A 20,051-nucleotide genomic window follows, 5' to 3' on the forward strand; every position below is an offset into this window, starting at 1 on the left:
CACCTATTGCGCAAGCCTCTCTTGCCTTTACAGCAAGTAGTAAAAAGGCTCTCAGAATCACCTGCACCGAACTTGGACACAGTGAAGAAAGGACAAAAATTCATGCATCCTCATTATGGTGGGTCCATTGATCTCTTCCTTAAGCTGTGGGGACCAGTTCTGTAAGCTTGTTACAGAAAAGTACACAATATCATCTAGGTCTGGGGATAACTATTTTTCAAATTGTAGATGACATTGCCGTTGTTGAAAACATTGTCAGGGTAGGTCAGGAGACTTACATCATTTTTCGCAAGTTTACCAAAAAAGAGTCCTATGGCCAGTATCCCTTTTCCGTCTGAAAACATTGGGGTATACACAGTTTGGGGGTTGTGCAAGAATGTCGGTGTGACTAGGCTTCAGCACATCGGCAAAAAGTACATAATTTATCCAGACAAAACCAAGTTCATCGCCATTCCCATCATTCATACCAATTAAATTTTTTCCAAAATTTCCAAATCAGTTCATATAATCAGTTTATGCAGTCAGTTTCATCAGTTTATAAATAAGTTTTTTTTCCCTTGCTTTTTTTCTATAGTCTTTGTAATCCCCTGCAATAAAAAAAAATGACCACATGGTGCGTTGTTCAGTTCAGCAGTGGGGCAACTGAAATTGTGCCAAACTCATGGGTTGAAGGAGATAAAGTCTTCTGGCCCCCATACCCTCCTAAGGACTCTATTAGGCTGAATGCAGCCATCCTGAATAGAGAGCAGCCTGGTCAGGGATGGCAAACATACCAGCCTATCCGTCTCCTCATAACTCGTGGTGGGTGTTCTGGTATAAGATTTGTGGTATAAAAGAATCTGAACATACCCCTGTCTGACATAATTTCTCCTGACTCTGACTGTACTTGACTGTTTTTCCATGTTTGTAGATAGTCATGATGAGGCAGCGAGGAGCCTGGACAGATATCTCAATAAAGATTGTGACATCACTGACATCCAGTCTGAGGAGGAGAGCCACCATGCCCTGAAAAGAAAAAGAAGGTAATAATGAATGTCCAATTTCCAGTTGCACACATTTGGCAGATGCCGAAAATGAATGTCACCCACCCCTCCCATTCGTGTGCAAGCTTAGGTTTCACTCATGGTCGAGCTGTTATCACGCGTCTGCCAATCAAAGATTAAGGGGAAAGTTAACTTTGAAGATTACATTTTGGTATGTTTTAGGTTACCTCAAGGGCATCCAAGATGTAGGTCTTTGTTTCCGCAGTAGTTTCAATATTTATATTCAAATTTTATATGTATATGTGTGTGTGTGTGTGTGTGTGTGTGTGTGTGTGTATATAGTATGAGTTTTTTAAAAGAAGCAATTTTCGGCTTCAGTTTCGGTTTTCGGCCAAGTGCATCCTAAATTTTCGGTTTTTCTGCCCAGAATTTTCATTTCGGTGCATCACTAGTTTCAACCATTTGTTGTTGATGTGCAATTGAACAGTTTAACAATTTGTTGACATGCGCAAGTTGACAATTTAAGTGCTTTTGCTCCCTTGTTTACTTTTAGACCGAATCCAGTTTATCACTCAGACGAGGAGCCCCAGAATGAGCGCAGATTCACCAAAGCCCCAAAAGTGTTATTTCCAGGTTTAGTTAGCCACATTGTGGTGTGTGTGTGTGTGTGCAAGAAAGCTTTTGCAAAAAATAGAGATTCTAAATATGCATTACACATGTTTGCCCTTAAACACCTCCCCCCCCACCCACAATTTTTTTTCTTTACACAAAGCAGCGACCCAACTAGCCAGTCAGAACAGCCAACCATCACCACCTCCACGAATCTATCAGACCCTCCAACGCCCCAATTCCCCCATGTTGTCTTACCCCAATGTCCCAGCATCGTTCCCTGGAGATGAATTGGTGTTCTCTCCAATGAATTTACTCCAGAGGCCATCTCCTGAAGGTATGCTTTTAAAAAGAAGTAATTAAATTCAGTCAATTCAAACATTCAAATTCGAGCCAAATGCAGTATATCCAGTCAAATGGTTTAATTTCTCTTTTCACAGTTGTTTCAGATTCTTCAGAAACTGTCAGGTTGGCATTAAAAGGTAAGTACAATTAAATCCTAGTGGCCCAGGCTTTTCTTTCCTCAATGATTAAATCACTGAGGATTTACCACTTATCAACTGTTAGCTTAAACCAATGGAGGGAGACATTGCTAAAATAAACAACTGTTAAAAAGTTTTGTTACTATCATTCATTTTTCCATTTGGAATCATTATAACCAGCCTCATGACATAATGGTTCCCTTTCAAGGGAACTTCGAACTGCGTCCTCTAGGGGTAGCTATGGGGAACACCTCATCGTGACCCGTGTCTGAAGCATACAAATGAAAAAACACCAACGAGTTGGCCGGCGACAGCCTCTGACGTCACTACCGGTGCGACTATAAAACAGGCATCTTGGGAAAACACGTCATTCCTCTTCTTCGTCTTCACTGACTGTTTTGTTTGAAGCGTGCATCTGAAAGAACCGGTAAGAGCGCTCTTTCTCTGTCTATCATGGCGACTACTAGCAAGCGTTTAGACAATGTATGCATCCGTGTCGGCGTTATTTGACACCTGATGACACACACGATCTTTACGTGATTTGTTTGGGTAAAGAGCACGCACGCGATGTCTTTGAGGAGGCAGTCTGCGTGCATTGCGAGCATTTTTTCAAGAAAAAAAAGCTCCGCTCTCGTTCGTCTCTCTTTCCGAAAAAAAAAAAAAAAAGGCAGCCATCTCTCTTCTCCCGCGGTTCAGGACCCGCCGTTGCTGAGGCACGGAGGAGAATGAGCTCGTGAGAATTTCAGGTGGATCTGTCTGAATGGTTTAAAGAGGGATTTTCCCTTTCGCGCTCAAAAATGGCGGCGGACGAGAGAGAGCCTCGGGAGGATGATGTTATATCTTTAACACTTTCTGATACTGAGGTTAGTGCTCTGCTGGGTTTTTACCCCGGAAAAGCAGGAGATATTTGAGGATGGTGAAGAAGCTGAGGCTGAGCCTTCTCTATTCTCCTGCCCTGCGTATGTAGAGCTGTTGGAGTTTATGGATCGCACCTCGATGAGCGTTATCTTTCCGACCATAGCCCTCCAGCTCAGGTGAGCCTTCCATTTTTCTGCCTGATCTCCATACAGAGATCGAAAGGAAATGAAAGAGGCCGTTTTCTTCTCGCATCCATCGGTTTCAGCATAAGAGTTTTGCCGACATCGAGGCGATGCGCGAAAACGGCTATGAGAGGATGCCCCCTGCAGAAAGAGCTTTCATTCTGCGGGGGAGACATCCTCTCTTAATCTCCCTCCTTGCCATCTAAGCCCCTTCAAGCAATGCATCTTGCTTAAATGGCAAGGCATACGCAGCAGCAGGTCAGGCTGTGGCTTTATTACAAAATAAATGCTTCAAGCATATCAGACTGATCTGCTGAGAGACCTGGATAGAGGCGAAGGCCTTTTTCCTGATCAGGTAGCTGAGCTGCGCCGCACCACAGGCCTCTCTCCGGGCTACCAAGCAGGCCGCCTCTGCCAAGCGCAGGACTATGGCGGCCATGGTGGTGGCGGAGAGACTTCTGTGGATGAACCTGGCAGACATCGAGAAGAAAGAAAAGGCTTTCTTCTCGATGCTCAGGTTTCGCCTTCTGAACTTTTGGGTATTTCCGTTGAGACGGTGATCGCGAAGCTCGGGGAGACGAAGGCGCACTCCGCTGCTTTCAGATCCTTCGTTCCACGAAGGTCCAGGTCTGGGCCCGAACAACATAGGGGTCCCTGGCCTGTCTCGATCTGAGGATCAAAGATGGGCACAGAAGGCTAGTGTCGCGACTCACGCTCCTCCCCCACCTGCGGGCAGGGTTAAGAGGAATTGTGGGTCACAAGGGGGTAAGCAGAACCTAAGGGATGTGATCCAGACGAGGCAGCGTTCTCGTCTGAGTCAGAGTGATACTGAGGTATCTACTCGTTCCCTTTAGGGATTTTTTAACTTCTGCTTTTATCCTCCCCTTCCTAATTCCCCTGTAACCACCAGCTGTCCACCTGATCGAGGTTAGGTGGAAACCTCTAACGCATAACAGTCTCCTATGCTGGACCTATAATGTTTTTTTGGCTGGTTCTATGTTCATAGCAACCACCTTACTGATGGTCCGGATTAAAAGGAGGTGCCCCTTGAGCGGGGCTCCAGCGCAGGAGGGTGGGAGTATAAAAATAACCCTTTCTGTATATACTTATGTGTAAATTGCTGGTGGTTATGTCTACTAATAAACTCTGTGAGTTTCCTTTGCAGTGCTCAGTTACAGTGTTTATTAAACACTCGTCAGCACCAGCCATCCGGCTTCATGTTCCGGTATTAGGCGGCTGAGATCACAGGTTTCTGGGGGGAGCCTCCTTGATCATCAGGCCTGGCACAGCACTGCAGGGAATTTCATGGATGTCCGGGCCAGGTCACCCTGAGGGGTCTCCTGGCCGCTTAGGTGCTGTCGCATCCAGCGGGAAGTGAAGGTGGCAGTTACAGAAGTCTTCTTGTATATGCTGCCTCAGGTGATGCTCCCCTCGCTAGAGGTTTATAAAATTCGAGCTTGCCTCTCCCGTGCGGTTCAGCGACCTCTGCGATGCTTAGGAACCTTCAGGTACACACGCTAAGCTCTGTGTACTTTCTGAAAACCACATGGTGGTCAGTGTGCACGTGAACACTTTGCGCACTTTCTAAAAATCCACGTATTGGTAAGTGTGCATGCAAGACTATGCACACTTTCTGAAATCCTGTATGGTAAGGGTTACGCGCTCCGCCTCGTTCCCTTTCTTGAGATGATTAGACCTTGGTTCCTTGGGCTCCATTCAGCCAGTGTGTATTTGTTTATACACCTCAAGCATCGCTTCCCTCAACATGAGGGGCTATTCGGGCGATTCTCGTGGTAGTTTGGCAGCGCTCCCCTTTTCCAAGAAGGGTCGCCTATGAGCGTGCTTCTCTGTATTCAGGAGTGTCTCCTCTCATATGAGACTGAGTTCACTGTTTTTCCCAGAGCGCTCCAGCATTATTTCCACAGACCGAGTTGATGACTCTCAAACATACTTTTTTGAGATGCACCATTCCATCTATGAGCTGCTCTATCAGAGTGCCACGAGAGCCCTTCCTTAGAACAGTATTTGAAAATCCATGATATGGTAAGTGTGCACGTGAAGTCTTTGCACACTTTCTGAAATCCACACTGTGGTAAGTTCGCACGCTAGTACTCTGCGTTCTTTATAAAATCCTATATGGTGAGGGCTTCGCGCGGGTTGCTTCGTGCCCTTTCTTGAGCTGGTAAAAGCCCCGTTCATCTTGGGCGCCACTCCACCCATGTATCCCTCGGATACCTATCTAAACAGGGTGTTGCTACTGGAGATCTGTTGAGACAGCTCCTTCAGCAAGCTTTTGCGGAAGCAAGCTGTAGCCCCTGTGTGACAGGCTAGACTTAGTATAAAAATGCTAGGTTCCTAGCCGTATCCCTTTAAAGGAATCTTTCCTGATTTGTAAGTCTTTAGCTCTACCACCGGGCCGAGGCCCTAACAATTAAGTTGGGTATGTAGCTTAGGCCTTTGGCCGTAAGGGGTATTGTCACAGACAGCCGTCTAAACGTCCCGGGGGCAACTCCCATTGAAATGGTAGAGTTGGTACTTAGTGTTCGCCATGATTCTGGCCTGCACTCCCCTCAGCATGGCGGCGTGGGTATACTGTTCCCCATAGCGACCCCTAGAGGACGCAGTTCGAAGTTCCCTTGAAAGGGAACGTCTCAGGTTACGAATGTAACCATGGTTCCCTGAGTAGGGAACGAGACACTGCGTCCTCTAGCTCCCTGCCATGCTTCGGACGCAAGCTTCAGACGAAGAAGTGAATGACGTGTTTTCCCGATGCCTGTTTTATAGTCGCATCGGTAGTGACGTCAGAGGCTGTCGCCGGCCAACTCGTTGGTGTTTTTTCATTTGTATGCTTCAGACACGGGTCACGACGAGGTGTTCCCCATAGCGATCCCTAGAGGACGCAGTGTCTCGTTCCCTACTCAGGGAACCATGGTTACATTCGTAACCTGAGACGTTTTTACAGCAGTCCAAGAGTGGTCCCATTCTAAAAAAATTTTTGGTGATCCCAAACCTTTGAACATTAGTGTATGACAATGATAAAAAAAAAAAAAATTACACTGACTGCTCGAAGTAATTTTTTAGTTCAACATCTTCTGAAATTTGTTTGTACAATATTCTTTGTCAACAGATGTGTGCAAAAACTTCTTACTGCAGTGACAGAGCTGTCCAAGGAGGTGAAGGACCTGCGGGAGGAGTTTAGGCAATTCCGCCAGTCCTGCAGGTGTGGACAATCGGAGTCTGTGGTACAGCCACTGTCGGAGCCCTTGGAGCTGCCCTTCCACACCATGGAGGCCCTGGACCATGCAGAAGAGACACTGTTAAATGGCACAAACCGACAGGCAATGGTAGTTTTAGTTACATCATTATTCTGTCAGAAAACTTCACTGATATGCACAACTTCCTTAAACTGCCTGACCTTTATGACAGTAGACTCATGGGTTAATTTCACATTTCACATTTCAATATCTCCTAAAAACTGCTGTTTTTTCAGTATGCCTTTATCAATCCAAGTTACACTCAGACTGAAAAAAAAATAATTCTGCACAGACCAAATTGGCTGAAAATTATGTTCGATCTTGAAGCACTGTATAGAGGGGTTTTTCACCAAAGTGGAATCAAGAAATCCAAGACCTTGAGCTGTTTTTACTCTGGAGTTACATAAGGTCACTGTAGCTAGCTTTGCACTGTTGAATGCCCACACCATTCATTTCCTATGGCTGTGCTACATGACTATAAGAAAGGGAGTCATAAGCAGATTGTGCATTAGCCTACATCTGAGATATTATGAGCTGTTGACTGTAATGGCAATACATATTTGCCGTGATCAACAAATACTTTTGGTCTCCTGATGCCTTAGTTTTGCGTGCTTAAACCATCCAGCTAGTCTGTAGATGACGGGAGAGTACGCTGTGGCAGGGGAGGGGACAGACATTAAGGGACAAATAAATTGCGTTTACTGCTAAAATATACGAGACTGGTGAGGAAGAAGTAGAATGTCAGTAACCAGACAGTTTTTGGTCCCAATGACTTCTATAGTAGGAAAAAATGTATACTATGGAAGTCAATGGGACCAGAAACTGTCTTGTTACTGACATTCTTCTAAAGACCCGGGAGATCCGCTGAATGGATTCGAAACCGATAACTCAACTGTTTAACTTTGGGGGAGTTGTAAAATGAGCCTAAAAAAGTGGAGTATCCCTTTAACGCTGCAAATTTGTAATACTTTGCCAGACTGCTCGTCTCGCCACCATTGGAGGGACTACCCTAGAGGTGAGGGTCCGCCGTATGATGGCACACCTGTTGTCGAATGAACTGGCTTCAAGACTGAACTGGGCTGGAAAAAAGAACAAGGAGCCTACCAAACAAAAACGTCCCTTTAAAGAGTTGGCACTCTGCCGATCTTTGTTTGGTAAGTCCTGCTGCATTTTCAATCACCATTATATTATCAATCAGGCTGCAAGCCAAAGGGCCTTAATGCACACTCCAACTCACCCCATGCAGCACCAGGAATCTTAGCACGAAGTTAACACAATAATCCAAAATAAACCTCAGCATTCAGTGACTTGTAACAGTGATCTATAATTGTTAAAGGATTAGTTCACCTCAAAAATGAGAAACAGTTGAAATTTGCCATAAAGATAAGAGCAACACACTGCTAATCCAAATGTAGACTTGTCTGTCGGTGTCCCTCCCTCTGGCTCTGACCTAGCAGCAGTAGCGCAGCGTCTATGGCGTTATTTTCCTTTCAAATGTAGAGAGCGCATTATTGTAGCGCGAAAGTACATTAATATAATGTGCGAGTGCAAATCTCTCTGCTCACGCGGGCGAATTTTAAAGTGCCAAGCGCGAACATCTCGGCTCGCGCTCTCAGATACACGCTGCTCTTGTGAGAATTGTCTCTGGGCTCGCTCGAGTATATGCCTGCACTTAAAACGTGTTCAGTGCAATGTACTTTCGCGCTACAATAATGCGCTCTTGACATTTGACAGGAAAAGAACGCCATACGCGTCAGGCACGTGACGCAGCTGACACGCAATCGAAACGCCACGCCTGCACGTGTTAATCATGTGGTGTTATTTGCGAAGCCCGTCCTGTTGGATTGGATTTGTTTGCTATACGCATTGATTATCCTATCACTGCGCAGTGATTATGTTTTATATTTTAGTTATGTGATTGTACCGATCCGTTCTGCGCATGCGCGTAATTACGTAGTAGAAAACGTCACGGTTTTCCTACACTATCGGTACCTACAGTACCACGCATGCAATGAAATACTTGACGGCTAGGCGGCACCATTTGCGGCATATTTGTGTAGGTATTAGGCTTAATTTATGGTATTAGGCTTAACTTACTTGCCGTGTTTTGGTCTGAGGTCAGTAGTATTGTCAAAGACGGTTTGTGTTGGTTTTTTTTTTTTTTTTTTTTTTTTTTTTTATTAAAAGCTGCTAATAGTTAACTTTTAAGTTGAGTAATTTTTGTATTAGTATGGGTCTATATAGGCTAATAAGGAACATAATATGCATTGCTGCCTAGACTATCTGCACTTACATGAAGAAAGAACTACAAACAAGTGTGGGGGAAACATTATAGAGTATTTCAAACTGACAATGGAAATGACTTGAAAGAAGCATGTGTGCACACAGAAGTTTTATTTAAGAGTAAAAATTTTCTCTCAAACACTCACACTCTCCCTCCCTCCCTCTCTCTCCCTCACACACACACACACACACACACACACTCTCTCTCTCTCTCCCTCTCACACACACCACTCTCTCTCCCTCTCTCTCTCACACACACACACACACTCTCTCTCTCACACACACACACTCTCACTCTCTCTCTCTCACACACACACTCTCTCTCTCACACACACACACACACACACACTCTCTCTCTCACACACACACACACACTCTCTCTCTCTCTCTCTCTCACACACACACACTCTCTCTCCTCACACACACACTCTCTCTCTCTCACACTCTCTCTCCCTCCACACACACACCACACACACACACACACACACACACTCTCTCTCTCTCACACACACCACACACACTCTCTCTCTCTCTCATACACACACAGGGTGCACAGTCACCCAAAATACACTCACACTAACAAAATGTATATGGGTGACTGTGCACGCCAACTCTAGCATTTATTCTCAGGTTGAGGGTGTCTTTGCAAATAATCATGAAGGTTTCCATGTCCTGGATGTTTTCGAAAATGAACGTGAAAGGCTCCATGGCATCGCACTTCATCGACTCCATCAGCACCCTCCACGCGTTCCTTTGGTCATCATGATCCATCAACATGTATGAGGGTTCTTGCACCTGGCCAGTGAAAAGCCCAACACTGTTCCTCATGATGTATTCTGCCTGGTACATATGTTTCAATGTGAGGGGCAGCTCCTCCACTTCTACCTGTTCCTCCTATGATAAAGTAAAATACCATAAATTAAGACTACACTACAACATAAGATGTTTTGGGTCTTTAAAAAGGGGCCTAAAGACATCTTTTCAGCATAAATTAAATAGTTATTATGAGTTATGGTTTGTATATCATTGTATAAAACTGTTACAGGCACCAACATAATATTTCTGTCTTCATCACGGCACAGAATAACAAAATACGTCCATAAGAACCCGTTTTGTTATTTAACGTACGTAAATTAAAACAGTGGAAAGTATATTAGTTCATCATTTGTGCTCTGCATTGGCCAAGTGTGAATAATCAGAAAATAAAAACTGCATGTAGGAGTCAAGAGGTTTGCTCCAGTCATGTAAACATCTTACTGAGATTAACTCCTTACTCTGATTATTGGAATGTAAACATCTATTGGTGTACATTTGACCCACTTGACTTGAAACTGTTTGTTACGATCTTCTATTTTTGAATATATCATATGATGTAACATGTTGTATAAATCTATATAATGTATCGGTTTCAAGTTTTACATTTAATTCAGTAATTCACACACTTTTCCACAATATTCAATTTTTTTTGACCTACCTATATAGAATGCATACGTAAAAATGGTTGTCTGGTTAGTTTGGCCATACCTTGACTATTTGGGGTCGATAAATCCTATAAATAGGTGTAGGGTGCCTGCCATCAGCTGTTCTGCCTCCTCTGTCCAGAAGGCAAAGCGCTGCCCGAAGTTCTGCCCATGCCTATTCAAAAGTATGGTACTTTAATGTAGCATAATTGTAAAGCAGACCAATGTTTTTACTGCTTGAAATGTGTCCTACATTGCGATCGAGAATTTCTCCAGAATCTGGAGACACCACCACTTCCGAATAGATGGTATGTCAGTCTGCAATACACATGTAATATTGGAGTCTTGCATTGTTTGTTTTTTAACATTCTTGGATACATACATTCCATGAATTACAACTTACATCCAAAAGTGAAACATGGCACCAGTACAGATGCAGAGGGCATACTGTTAAAGAGAAAAATAATGATTACGGAGATTTAGGACAAACAGGAAAAATTAGTAGCAATTGTATGTTTACCATAAGCATGAATATCCCACAGCTCTGTCCATCTGACTGAACTGGAAATGGCTGAAAAGTAATATACAGTTACTCAGATGTGATGTTGACAACCATATATAGTGTCCGCTGAGCAAAATGAAATGTCAAAATTACATAGTAAGCAAAGTTACATCAAAATCTTTGCCCGTCTTCTCCACCCACGGTCCATTACCCACTGCTCCTGCAAGTTGTCTGGAAAAAAATTCCAGAGAACAAGGCTTTACCCCGCACTCATCCTAAAGCCAGAGAACAAGGCTTTTACTCAATCCTAAAGCCAGAGAACAAGGCCTTTTACTCAATCCTAAAGCCAGAGAACAAGGCTTTTAATCAAACCTGAAGCCAGAGAACAAGGCTTTTAATCAAACCTAAAGCCAGAGAAAAAGGCTTTGCCTGAACAGGATATCAGTCCATTTGACTCAGTTTGATCTGTATTTGTTAAGGCTGTTACACAGTGTCATCAGATTGAAGATTTTCAGAGTGCTGTTCAGGCTTAACTGGATGAAAAAAAAAAAAAGAAATTGTAGAAAACGCCCCCTATCATGTATTAACTTTAATTCCCATAGTAGCATGCACTTTCTGTTCTCTGTGTTAGCCTTAATCGGTCACAGGTCAAACCTTGCTAATGTCCTCTGCTTATGCATTTCAAACCTAAATATGGTTCGGTATTTCTTATCTCCAAACCCATTTGGACATAATGGGTCCAGAAAAATAGCCTCCTTTTTAGCAACTAATAACACCTGTGAAGAACATACCCTATTAATGTCAGCTATAGGGGCACCAACTGGTTTAAAAATAGAGGAAAAAAAAAACTAAAAAAACAATTTTAACTGTACACAAAGCATGTAGTGGCTTGCTGTTTGTGACCCCCTAGACCATGCTGGCAAAATGATGATGTCTTTAGATTTCCACATTGTCCTATGAAAAAAAAACTATGTTCAGATCTCCTTGGACATATCTTCACTTAAAGAGGTGTATCTGCTGGACTTGTAAACACATTATGCAACTTACTGGCAAACCAGGTTCCCTTAGTTTCCATTTAGGGACTTCAAATAGGTCAGCAATGTGGACATCCATTCCCTGAATAAAATTGTATGTCTGCATTTCATATACATATATCTCACAAAAGTGAGTACCCCCCCTCACATTTTAGCAAATATTCTGTTATATATTTTCATGGGACAGCACTATAGGAATGAAACTGATGCATCTTAAGATAGTCAGTGTACAGTTTGTTATGCAGTATAGATTTAGTGTCCTCTGAAAATAACTCTACATACAGCCATTAACGTCTAAACAGCTGGCAACAAAAGTGAGTACACCTCACAGCGAATGTCCTAATTGTGCATAAACTGTCAATATTTTTTGTGAGTACCATTATTATGCACTGCATTAACCCCTACAGACTTGAAATTCACCAGAGCTGCATAGCTTTCTATAGGAATCCTCTCCCAATCCTTCATGATGACATCACAGAGCTGGTGGATGTTACACTCCTTGCTCTCCTCCACCTTTCACTTTTGTTGCCAGCTGTAAAGACGTTAATGGCTGAGTTATTTTTAGAGGACAATACATCTATACTGTTATACAAGCTGTACAGCGACTACCTTAAGATGCATCACAGTTTCATTTCTATAGTGCTGTCCCATGAAAAGACAAAGTATTTGGGAAAAATGTGATAGGTGTACTCACTTTTGCACAAATTTATGTGTAAGCCATCAAGGTAAATACAAATACATACATGTCTCCTGGCTGCCTCCTCTACCAGCCTGAAGCACGCATTCCCAATCTGAAAGCACAGAATGTTTTGCATAATTACAATAAAGGGCATTAGAACCATCCAACTCTTTACAGCAATATCCACTTACATTGCTCTCCACCTGTTCATCTAGCCCAGGCTCCAAAAGTCCTCCCTTTGAAGACAAACTGGGCCATCCAGAACAACAATTTCTTTTGCTGGACATGTTCTGTCCAGCACATAGGTCAGCTAGAAATAAAAAATATCCCTGTTAGGAATGAGCAATCATGCATTTATGTAAAGCACACCAACAAGCTGTGTATGTGAACCATCCCGTTTAGTTTGGCACTCACCACTTGTTCTTGCTGAGGACACAACCTCTTGGACCACAGTGGACCTTTATGGCATACTGGTGGTCCACCAGTCCAATATTTTCTGCATCGTTTTGGCTGCCCTCAGATTCATGGCTGTGATCTACACAACAGGAAAGTAAATACTAATCATCATTGTCAAGTGTCATGTTTTTGTTTGCTATGTAACCAAGTAGGATTATTACAATACCTTGTGGCCGAAAGTAGGGCCTTAGCTGCGCAACATTAACTTTCTGTATTTTCCCTAACATAGCCACACCCTTCTCTGTCAGGGATGTGAGGTTGAATGGCCCTTGGTGTAGATCCTGCAAACAATTTCCCTTCTTCACCTTCTTTTTGGGCTCCCCAATTAGGACCTCGTCCCCTGCCTTAACTGAGCACTGGCGAACCCCTTTCCTTTTCTTTGCCTCAAAAGCCTTTTTTTGTTTCCCCTGTGCCTTTTCAATGTTTTTCCGTACCTTAAACATAAGAATATATTACTATGCGAACATTCTTATTCAAATTGAACAAGCCATCCACCCAACTCTGAACAAACCGTTTCATTGAGGGCCTTGACTCCAGCTAGTTTTAGCTCCAGCTCCTCCTCTGGGTCCGCCAATTCAAAGGTACTGTCTGTCTCACAGACATTTAATGCCTGTGGTAGACGGGGGTGCCTGTTGAACATTAAAAAGTACGGGCTGTGTACTTGGTGGATCTCTAATTTGAAACAAAATGTTTTGCATCAAATCACAAAATAAAACTCTTAAAACATGTATGCAATATACCTTATCTAGTCATTTTGAATAATAACCTGTTTTGCAGTGTTTATTCCATAAACTATGGCCTGCAGGTGGATGTCCCAATCATCATGGTGCTGATTAACATATTTTCTGAGAGTCCTCTTTACATTTTGATTAGTTCTCTCATCCTTCAACATAGAACAGAAATATTACATGCACTTTAGTATACATTGGCTAAAGTTGACTTTACTGTTTTGCGGGATGTCATGATGGCACACTTACTTGGCCGTTTGACTGGGGATGGTATGCACTTGTGATGGCATGCTTGATGTTCAGTGCCGCAAATATGTGTGCATTAAGCTGTACATAATTCAGACACACATGGTTATTTTCAATATTTATTGATCTCAGAAATGACCAATGACCGCTTAAAACAGCGTGAATTGTGATGAGGTCATATGTCCTGTGTGAATGGGGTGAAGGGATAGGGTAATAAGGACACATACCTCGTTAACAAATGCACGGCCCCTGTCAGTTATGATTTTCCAGACCATTCCAAATGTGTAGAGCTTTGACCTCAGTGCTGGAGCCACACTTCAAAGGCTCAGCAATAACCCACTTGGTGAACAGGTCTATCACCATGTGGACGTATTGATAGTCTTTCACGTTTCTTTTCATTGGACCAATGAGGTCCACACCGTCCACCTCCCATGGCTCTTTCACCTGTAGATATATGTAATATTACCACATCACCTAACTTGTTGCTTGAAGTGGTACACCAAGGTAAGGTACACCCTACCTTAATAGGGTGAAGGACAGGAGACACAGTCTTTATGGGGTCGTTCTTTTGGCATCTGTGAGAGGTTTTGACCTGATGGATACATTTATTATTTAGACCAAATAATTATCTGAAGTCAAACAAAGCCATTAAATCAATTCATTGCCTGAGAGCCATAGTGTTAAATTCCATGAAAGTTCCAAAAAAGTACCCAGTCTGCCACACCTGCCTTTATGTTATCCCAGTAGTACCCCACAACAACCCTGTCCATGGTCGCCCTCACGCCCCCATGGTTTCCCTGTGCCAGGGTTGTTGTGGCACTCCTCCAGGACAGCCCGCCTCTGCTCATCAGACAGCACAACCAGCCTCATGAATTGTGCACTGGGGCCAGTGTAGAATAATTTACTTTCTGTGATAGACAAACAATGTTTGTAACAATGATTTTGCTGCTTTGTTTGGTATTACAATATGTATGTATGTATGCGTGTGTGTGTGTGTGTGTGTGTGTGTATGCGTGTATGTGTGCGTGTGTGTGTGTGTGTGTGCGTGCGCATATGTGTGTATGCATTTGTGTGTATGCGTGTGTGTGTGTATGCGTGTGTGTATGTATGCGTGTGTGTGTGTATGCGTGCGTGTGTGTATGCGTGTATGTATGTGTATGTGTGTGTGTGTGTCTCATATGAGTATGTTTTAGGTGTGTCGTTGTGCATTTCTTATGTATTTGTTTAAGCAATGACGTTGAAGAGTTAACCCTTTAGGTATCGAAATCTGGTACCGAACAAGAAGTCATTTTCGATACTCGATAGTATCGAGGCAATTCGGTCGTAAAAGTATCGAACTCGGTACCTAGCCCTAGCTAATATTATTTCAAATGCCCACACTCACTTACCTCTTATAACGAAATTTGCAGCCATTCGTGAGACCTTCTTCTTCAACGCCGGAACTCGGTACCTAGCCCTAGCTAATATTATTTCAAAATTATAAAGGGCAAACTTTCTCATTTCTTCCGCTGAACTCCATTTTCTTTCGCTGTGAGTGAATGAAAGTCTCGCGGTACAAATATGTGGATGCGTGGAACAGATCGTGCAGTGTCGTAAATCGTCGCAAAACAGAATTATCATTTGCGCATGTGCGTTTTCTAAAGAGTCTACTACGCATGCGTAGAACGGATCGTGCAGGTGGAACGGATCGTGTACTGACACCTACATATAAATTTAGCGGTGAGGTGGTATGACATCATGAGACACGCCCCTTGTTTCCTGCGTCATTTCTAGTTGCCGGTCAGGTATGTTTAGTGATGTTGCTGAGTGTTACTAGTGTGCTGTGTTTCATGTTAGTATTTTGTTTAGAGCATAGATTTGGATAAACCTTGCAGCTGGTGCTTGGTTGACGTGGTCTCTCTCAACCGGTAAGTGAAACTACTGAATGCATTTTATTAGTGCAAGCTTGAGTGTGACGATCCAATTTGTTTGTAGTTTAAGGCAAGCGGGAGGGAGACTGTAATAGCCCAGACGTTCTGCCTTACGCTACATAGTAGTTTTGCCCCATTGTGTGCTGTATTGCCGACCGAGTGAGCCCACGGGTGCATAGAATGTTGCACACCTGATCGGTCGGGCTTTGAGAGAGCACACGGATACGGTATGTGTGTTTTGTTTAATATCGTCTTTCTTTCTAAAGAGCAGGTTAGATTGTATTGTTAATTGCATTCTAGATTGTTATCACGAATCGGCAGTGCCTTGTCCCCCTTGTGCACGTATTTAATCCAGATCGATAGAATGAGCTCATAGCTTTCGGCTTGCCTGTGCATTTAACAAGTATTGCGTTCTGGACATTTGACTCAGGCGGTATGTTTTTAAAGCTATAATACATTGATTCATTTGCTATTTGATATGTTTATAATGTAATTTCATTACAGGTAGACTTGTTGCGTCTGCGGGCGACTTTAACTTCTTACTGTGGGGGCTTCGTGGGAAGTATCGTCCAGAGGCGCTGTTGCTTTTGCCGGTCCTTTAATATTATTGTTGCGTTCCCTTGTGTTTTGTTCTTTTGTGTTATTTGAGTAATGTTTGTAAAATGGTTGTTTATTTTCTTTGTTCTGTTTAATGTTTTCTTTTGACTGATTTATTGTTTGGTATTTTCTTTAACACTCTTTATTGTATTTCGAGTTATTTTGTGTATACAAGAGTGTTTACTTTCCTCTTTTTGCTTTTGTTATTTTGTGATAGCTGCTTAAGGTGCCCCAATGTTTATTTGCTGTATGCATCGTTTACGATTATATCAGTGATTTATATCAGTTATTTTTTTACATTCAATTTTCTTGTTACAGGAGCTGAGTGCCGAAGGCGGGGTGGATTTTGGTGGTGGTGCTACTTCACGAGTGCAGTGTGGAGAGTGTGGTTGTGTATGTGAGTGTTTCCACACAGGTGTAACGAAAGTGTGCGGTGCTGTGGAGGCCTATTAGTGCCCTTATTCCCAGCTGTTACGCCTCGGCTCCTGCATCCCCTTCATACAGTTTTGTTGAGGGTATTGGGCCCCCCATATCACATTCATTGAGCTATTTATTCTTTTTTTTCTTTTTTTTTGTGATTTTGATTTGTTGCATTAAATTTTATTTTTAATAAAAATTTTATAATTGTTTCACCCCACATCTCTTCTGCCAATTTATTGCACACGGACCTGTGTTGCCTACGGGCAAGGTATCATCTCTGGCACCGTGCCAGGGTGGCGTAGTCGCTCCATCTATTCTGACAACCCTCTGTGTCCTGCCACTATTGCACACGGACCTGTGTTGCCTACGGGCAAGGTATCATCTACAAACTACCACCCAGCGATAGGTCAGCATTATGGTCAGGTAGGCAACGTGCATTTTCTGACAGGAATTGGAGCATGTGTTGCCTACCTTACCATATTGGTTTTTATTATTATTATTATTTAGAAAATTTGGGAACTAGACCACAGCAAACTATCTTACAGTCCAAGTGACGTTAGCAATATAATGTCTAATGTGTAACGTTATATATAACAGTAACGTTAACTTACCTTTGGTTGGTAGCCAGAGAGGTGTGTCAATCGTGAAGCAGCCCTAATGTCAGCTGTCGACCGGCAGGGTTGCCAGATGCCAGCAAGGTTTTCCAGCCCAAAACCTTGTCAAAAACTGAATGCAACGGTTTTTGTCTATGATTATTTTGTCAAAACATCTTTTGTCTATGGTAACTCTAATCTACATTAACTATTTAATTAGTATCCAGTTATTTATATTAAATTTGTGGAGTTAACAACTACTTCTGAACTAAATAAAATAATAAACATAAAATTTTTAGAGTCACTTGGCCTCATACATTTTCCTTATGAAAGAGGTCACTGCAAGCTAATCCTTTTTGCCTCCCTTTAATTCGAATACATTCATGAACAGGCAGTTTTGAAAAGTGCTTTGAATATAGGGGAAATATGATCTAGCCTACAACACGAGGACTTATTGCCTTATCCGATCATTGAAAAATCATAGGCCTAGGCTACTGAATTTGTTCCAAGTGTTCAAAATATCTCATGTCTACGACTGTGATATTATGTTTATAAAGTTGTTTGTTTTAAATAATTTGTTTATTTAAATTAAATTTTTTGTTCAGAACGATTCATTGCACACCAACTGAAAATATTTCAGGTCTTTTTTATTGTTTTAATACTGATGATTTTGGCATACAGCTCATGAAAACCCAAAATTCCTATCTCAAAAAATTAGCATATCATGAAAAGGTTCTCTAAACGAGCTATTAACCTAATCATCTGAATCAACTAATTAACTCTAAACACCTGCAAAAGATTCCTGAGGCTTTTTAAAAAACTCCCAGCCTGGTTCATTACTCAAAACCGCAATCATGGGTAAGAGGTTAACCCAGAAGGCTATCATTGACACCCTCAAGCGAGAGGGTAAGACACAGAAAGAAATTTCTGAACGAATAGGCTGTTCCCAGAGTGCTGTATCAAGGCACCTCAGTGGGAAGTCTGTGGGAAGGAAAAAGTGTGGCAAAAAACGCTGCACAACGAGAAGAGGTGACCGGACCCTGAGGAAGATTGTGGAGAAGGACCGATTCCAGACCTTGGGGGGACCTGCGGAAGCAGTGGACTGAGTCTGGAGTAGAAACATCCAGAGCCACCGTGCACAGGCGTGTGCTTTTGAACCAGAAACAGCGGCAGAAGCACCTGACCTGGGCTACAGAGAAGCAGCACTGGACTGTGGCTCAGTGGTACTTTTTCGGATGAAAGCAAATTTTTGCATGTCATTCGGAAAGCAAGGTGCCAGAGTCTGGAGGAAGACTGGGGAGAAGGAAATGCCAAAATGCCTGAAGTCCAGTGTCAAGTACCCACAGTCAGTGATGGTCTGGGGTGCCATGTCAGCCTGCTGGTGTTGGTCTACTGTGTTTTATCAAGAGCAGGGTCAATGCAGCTAGGCTATCAGGAGATTTTGGAGCACTTCATGCTTCCATCTGCAGAAAAGCTTTATGGAGATGAAGATTTCGTTTTTCAGCACGACCTGGCACCTGCTCACAGTGCCAAAACCACTGGTAAATGGTTTTACTGACCATGGTATTACTGTGCTCAATTGGCCTGCCAACTCTCCTGACCTGAACCCCATAGAGAATCTGTGGGATATTGTGAAGAGAAAGTTGAGAGACGCAAGACTCTGGATGAGCTTAAGGTCGCTATCGAAGCATCCTGGGCCTCCATAACACCTCAGCAGTGCCACAGACTGATTGCCTCCATGCCACGCCGCATTGAAGCCGTCATTTCTGCAAAAGGATTCCCGACCAAGTATTGAGTGCATAACTGAACATAATTATTTGAAGGTTGACTTTTTTTGTATTAAAAACACTTTTCTTTTATTGGTCGGATGAAATATGCTAATTTTTTTGAGATAGGAATTTTGGGTTTTCATGAGCTGTATGCCAAAATCATCAGTATTAAAACAATAAAAGACCTGAAATATTTCAGTTGGTGTGCAATGAATCTAAAATATATGAAAGTTTAATTTTTATCATTACATTATGGAAAATAATGAACTTTTTCACAATATGCTAATTTTTTGAGAAGGACCTATATATGTTCTGTTTAACTTAAATGCTATTTTTTTTTTGCATTGTGATTTTATCTTCTGTTTTAGATGCTCTTACTCAACAGATGGGGACAGTTACTGTCACCCAATTTTCTTTTGCACAAGCTGTGCAAAAGTGGCAGCGCTATGCGCCAGACCGGGCAGGAGGGACTGGACGACAACTTATGCAGGCATCAGATGACAATGAAGTGTAAATAAAGAGTAGAGAGGCTAATAAACATGAATTTGATTTTAAATAGTGTGGTGTGTTCTGTGTTTTAAACAAGATTTAAAATGTTCCATTACTTTTTAACATCCTGGCTGTAGATAAAGCAGGCTTTTTAATTTATGGCATTACATTTAAAATTAACATTTAAAAACGATTGAAATTCCATTGAAATCACGTTGATCCTTAGTTCAGTTGAAATTTCATCAACATTGTTTCAATATTCCTGATAATTGAAATACCATTGAAATCCGTTGATCTATGGACAGAATTTCAACATTGTTTCAATATTAAATCAGGGTGCAAAATGATGTTGAATCAACATCAGAGTTCGATGTTGATTCAATGACTTAATGTTGACAACGGAATGTTGATACAGCATAGTTTCAATGACTGTTTGCTATCTGGGGCTTTAATCACAAGTTATCAAACAAGCGCATCAAAGCACATTTTCGCAAATAGACGTCAGCTTTGCCTCGCT

The 20,051-nt window shown here is 42.4% G+C and overlaps 1 protein-coding gene and 1 long non-coding RNA gene across 3 annotated transcripts; one reads left to right on the top strand and one right to left on the bottom strand.

Annotated features, from left to right (window-relative positions):
* Positions 1–334: 334 nt before the first annotated feature.
* Positions 335–19,601, top strand: LOC109057187. 2 transcript variants are annotated; one of them, XM_042754526.1, is made up of 8 exons: positions 335–801; positions 911–1,022; positions 1,537–1,616; positions 1,756–1,929; positions 2,033–2,074; positions 6,242–6,458; positions 7,345–7,522; positions 19,414–19,601. In XM_042754526.1, exons 1-6 carry the CDS (start codon positions 603–605, stop codon positions 6,268–6,270), a joined length of 636 nt encoding a protein of 211 aa, XP_042610460.1. In that variant the 5' UTR covers positions 335–602; the 3' UTR covers positions 6,271–6,458; positions 7,345–7,522; positions 19,414–19,601. The 2 variants fall into 2 exon arrangements, with proteins under 2 accessions (XP_042610460.1, XP_042610461.1); XM_042754527.1 differs by having other exon boundaries at positions 1,759–1,929.
* LOC122143937 lies at positions 865–17,536 on the bottom strand. The gene is made up of 4 exons (XR_006159443.1): positions 17,295–17,536; positions 6,263–6,407; positions 1,851–1,934; positions 865–1,005 (listed from the first exon to the last, which is right to left on the bottom strand). It is a non-coding gene; the product is annotated as an uncharacterized LOC122143937 (long non-coding RNA).
* Positions 19,602–20,051: the final 450 nt, after the last annotated feature.

Source organism: Cyprinus carpio, unplaced genomic scaffold (genome assembly GCF_018340385.1).
Source record: "Cyprinus carpio isolate SPL01 unplaced genomic scaffold, ASM1834038v1 S000006537, whole genome shotgun sequence".
Lineage (NCBI taxonomy): Eukaryota > Metazoa > Chordata > Actinopteri > Cypriniformes > Cyprinidae > Cyprinus > Cyprinus carpio.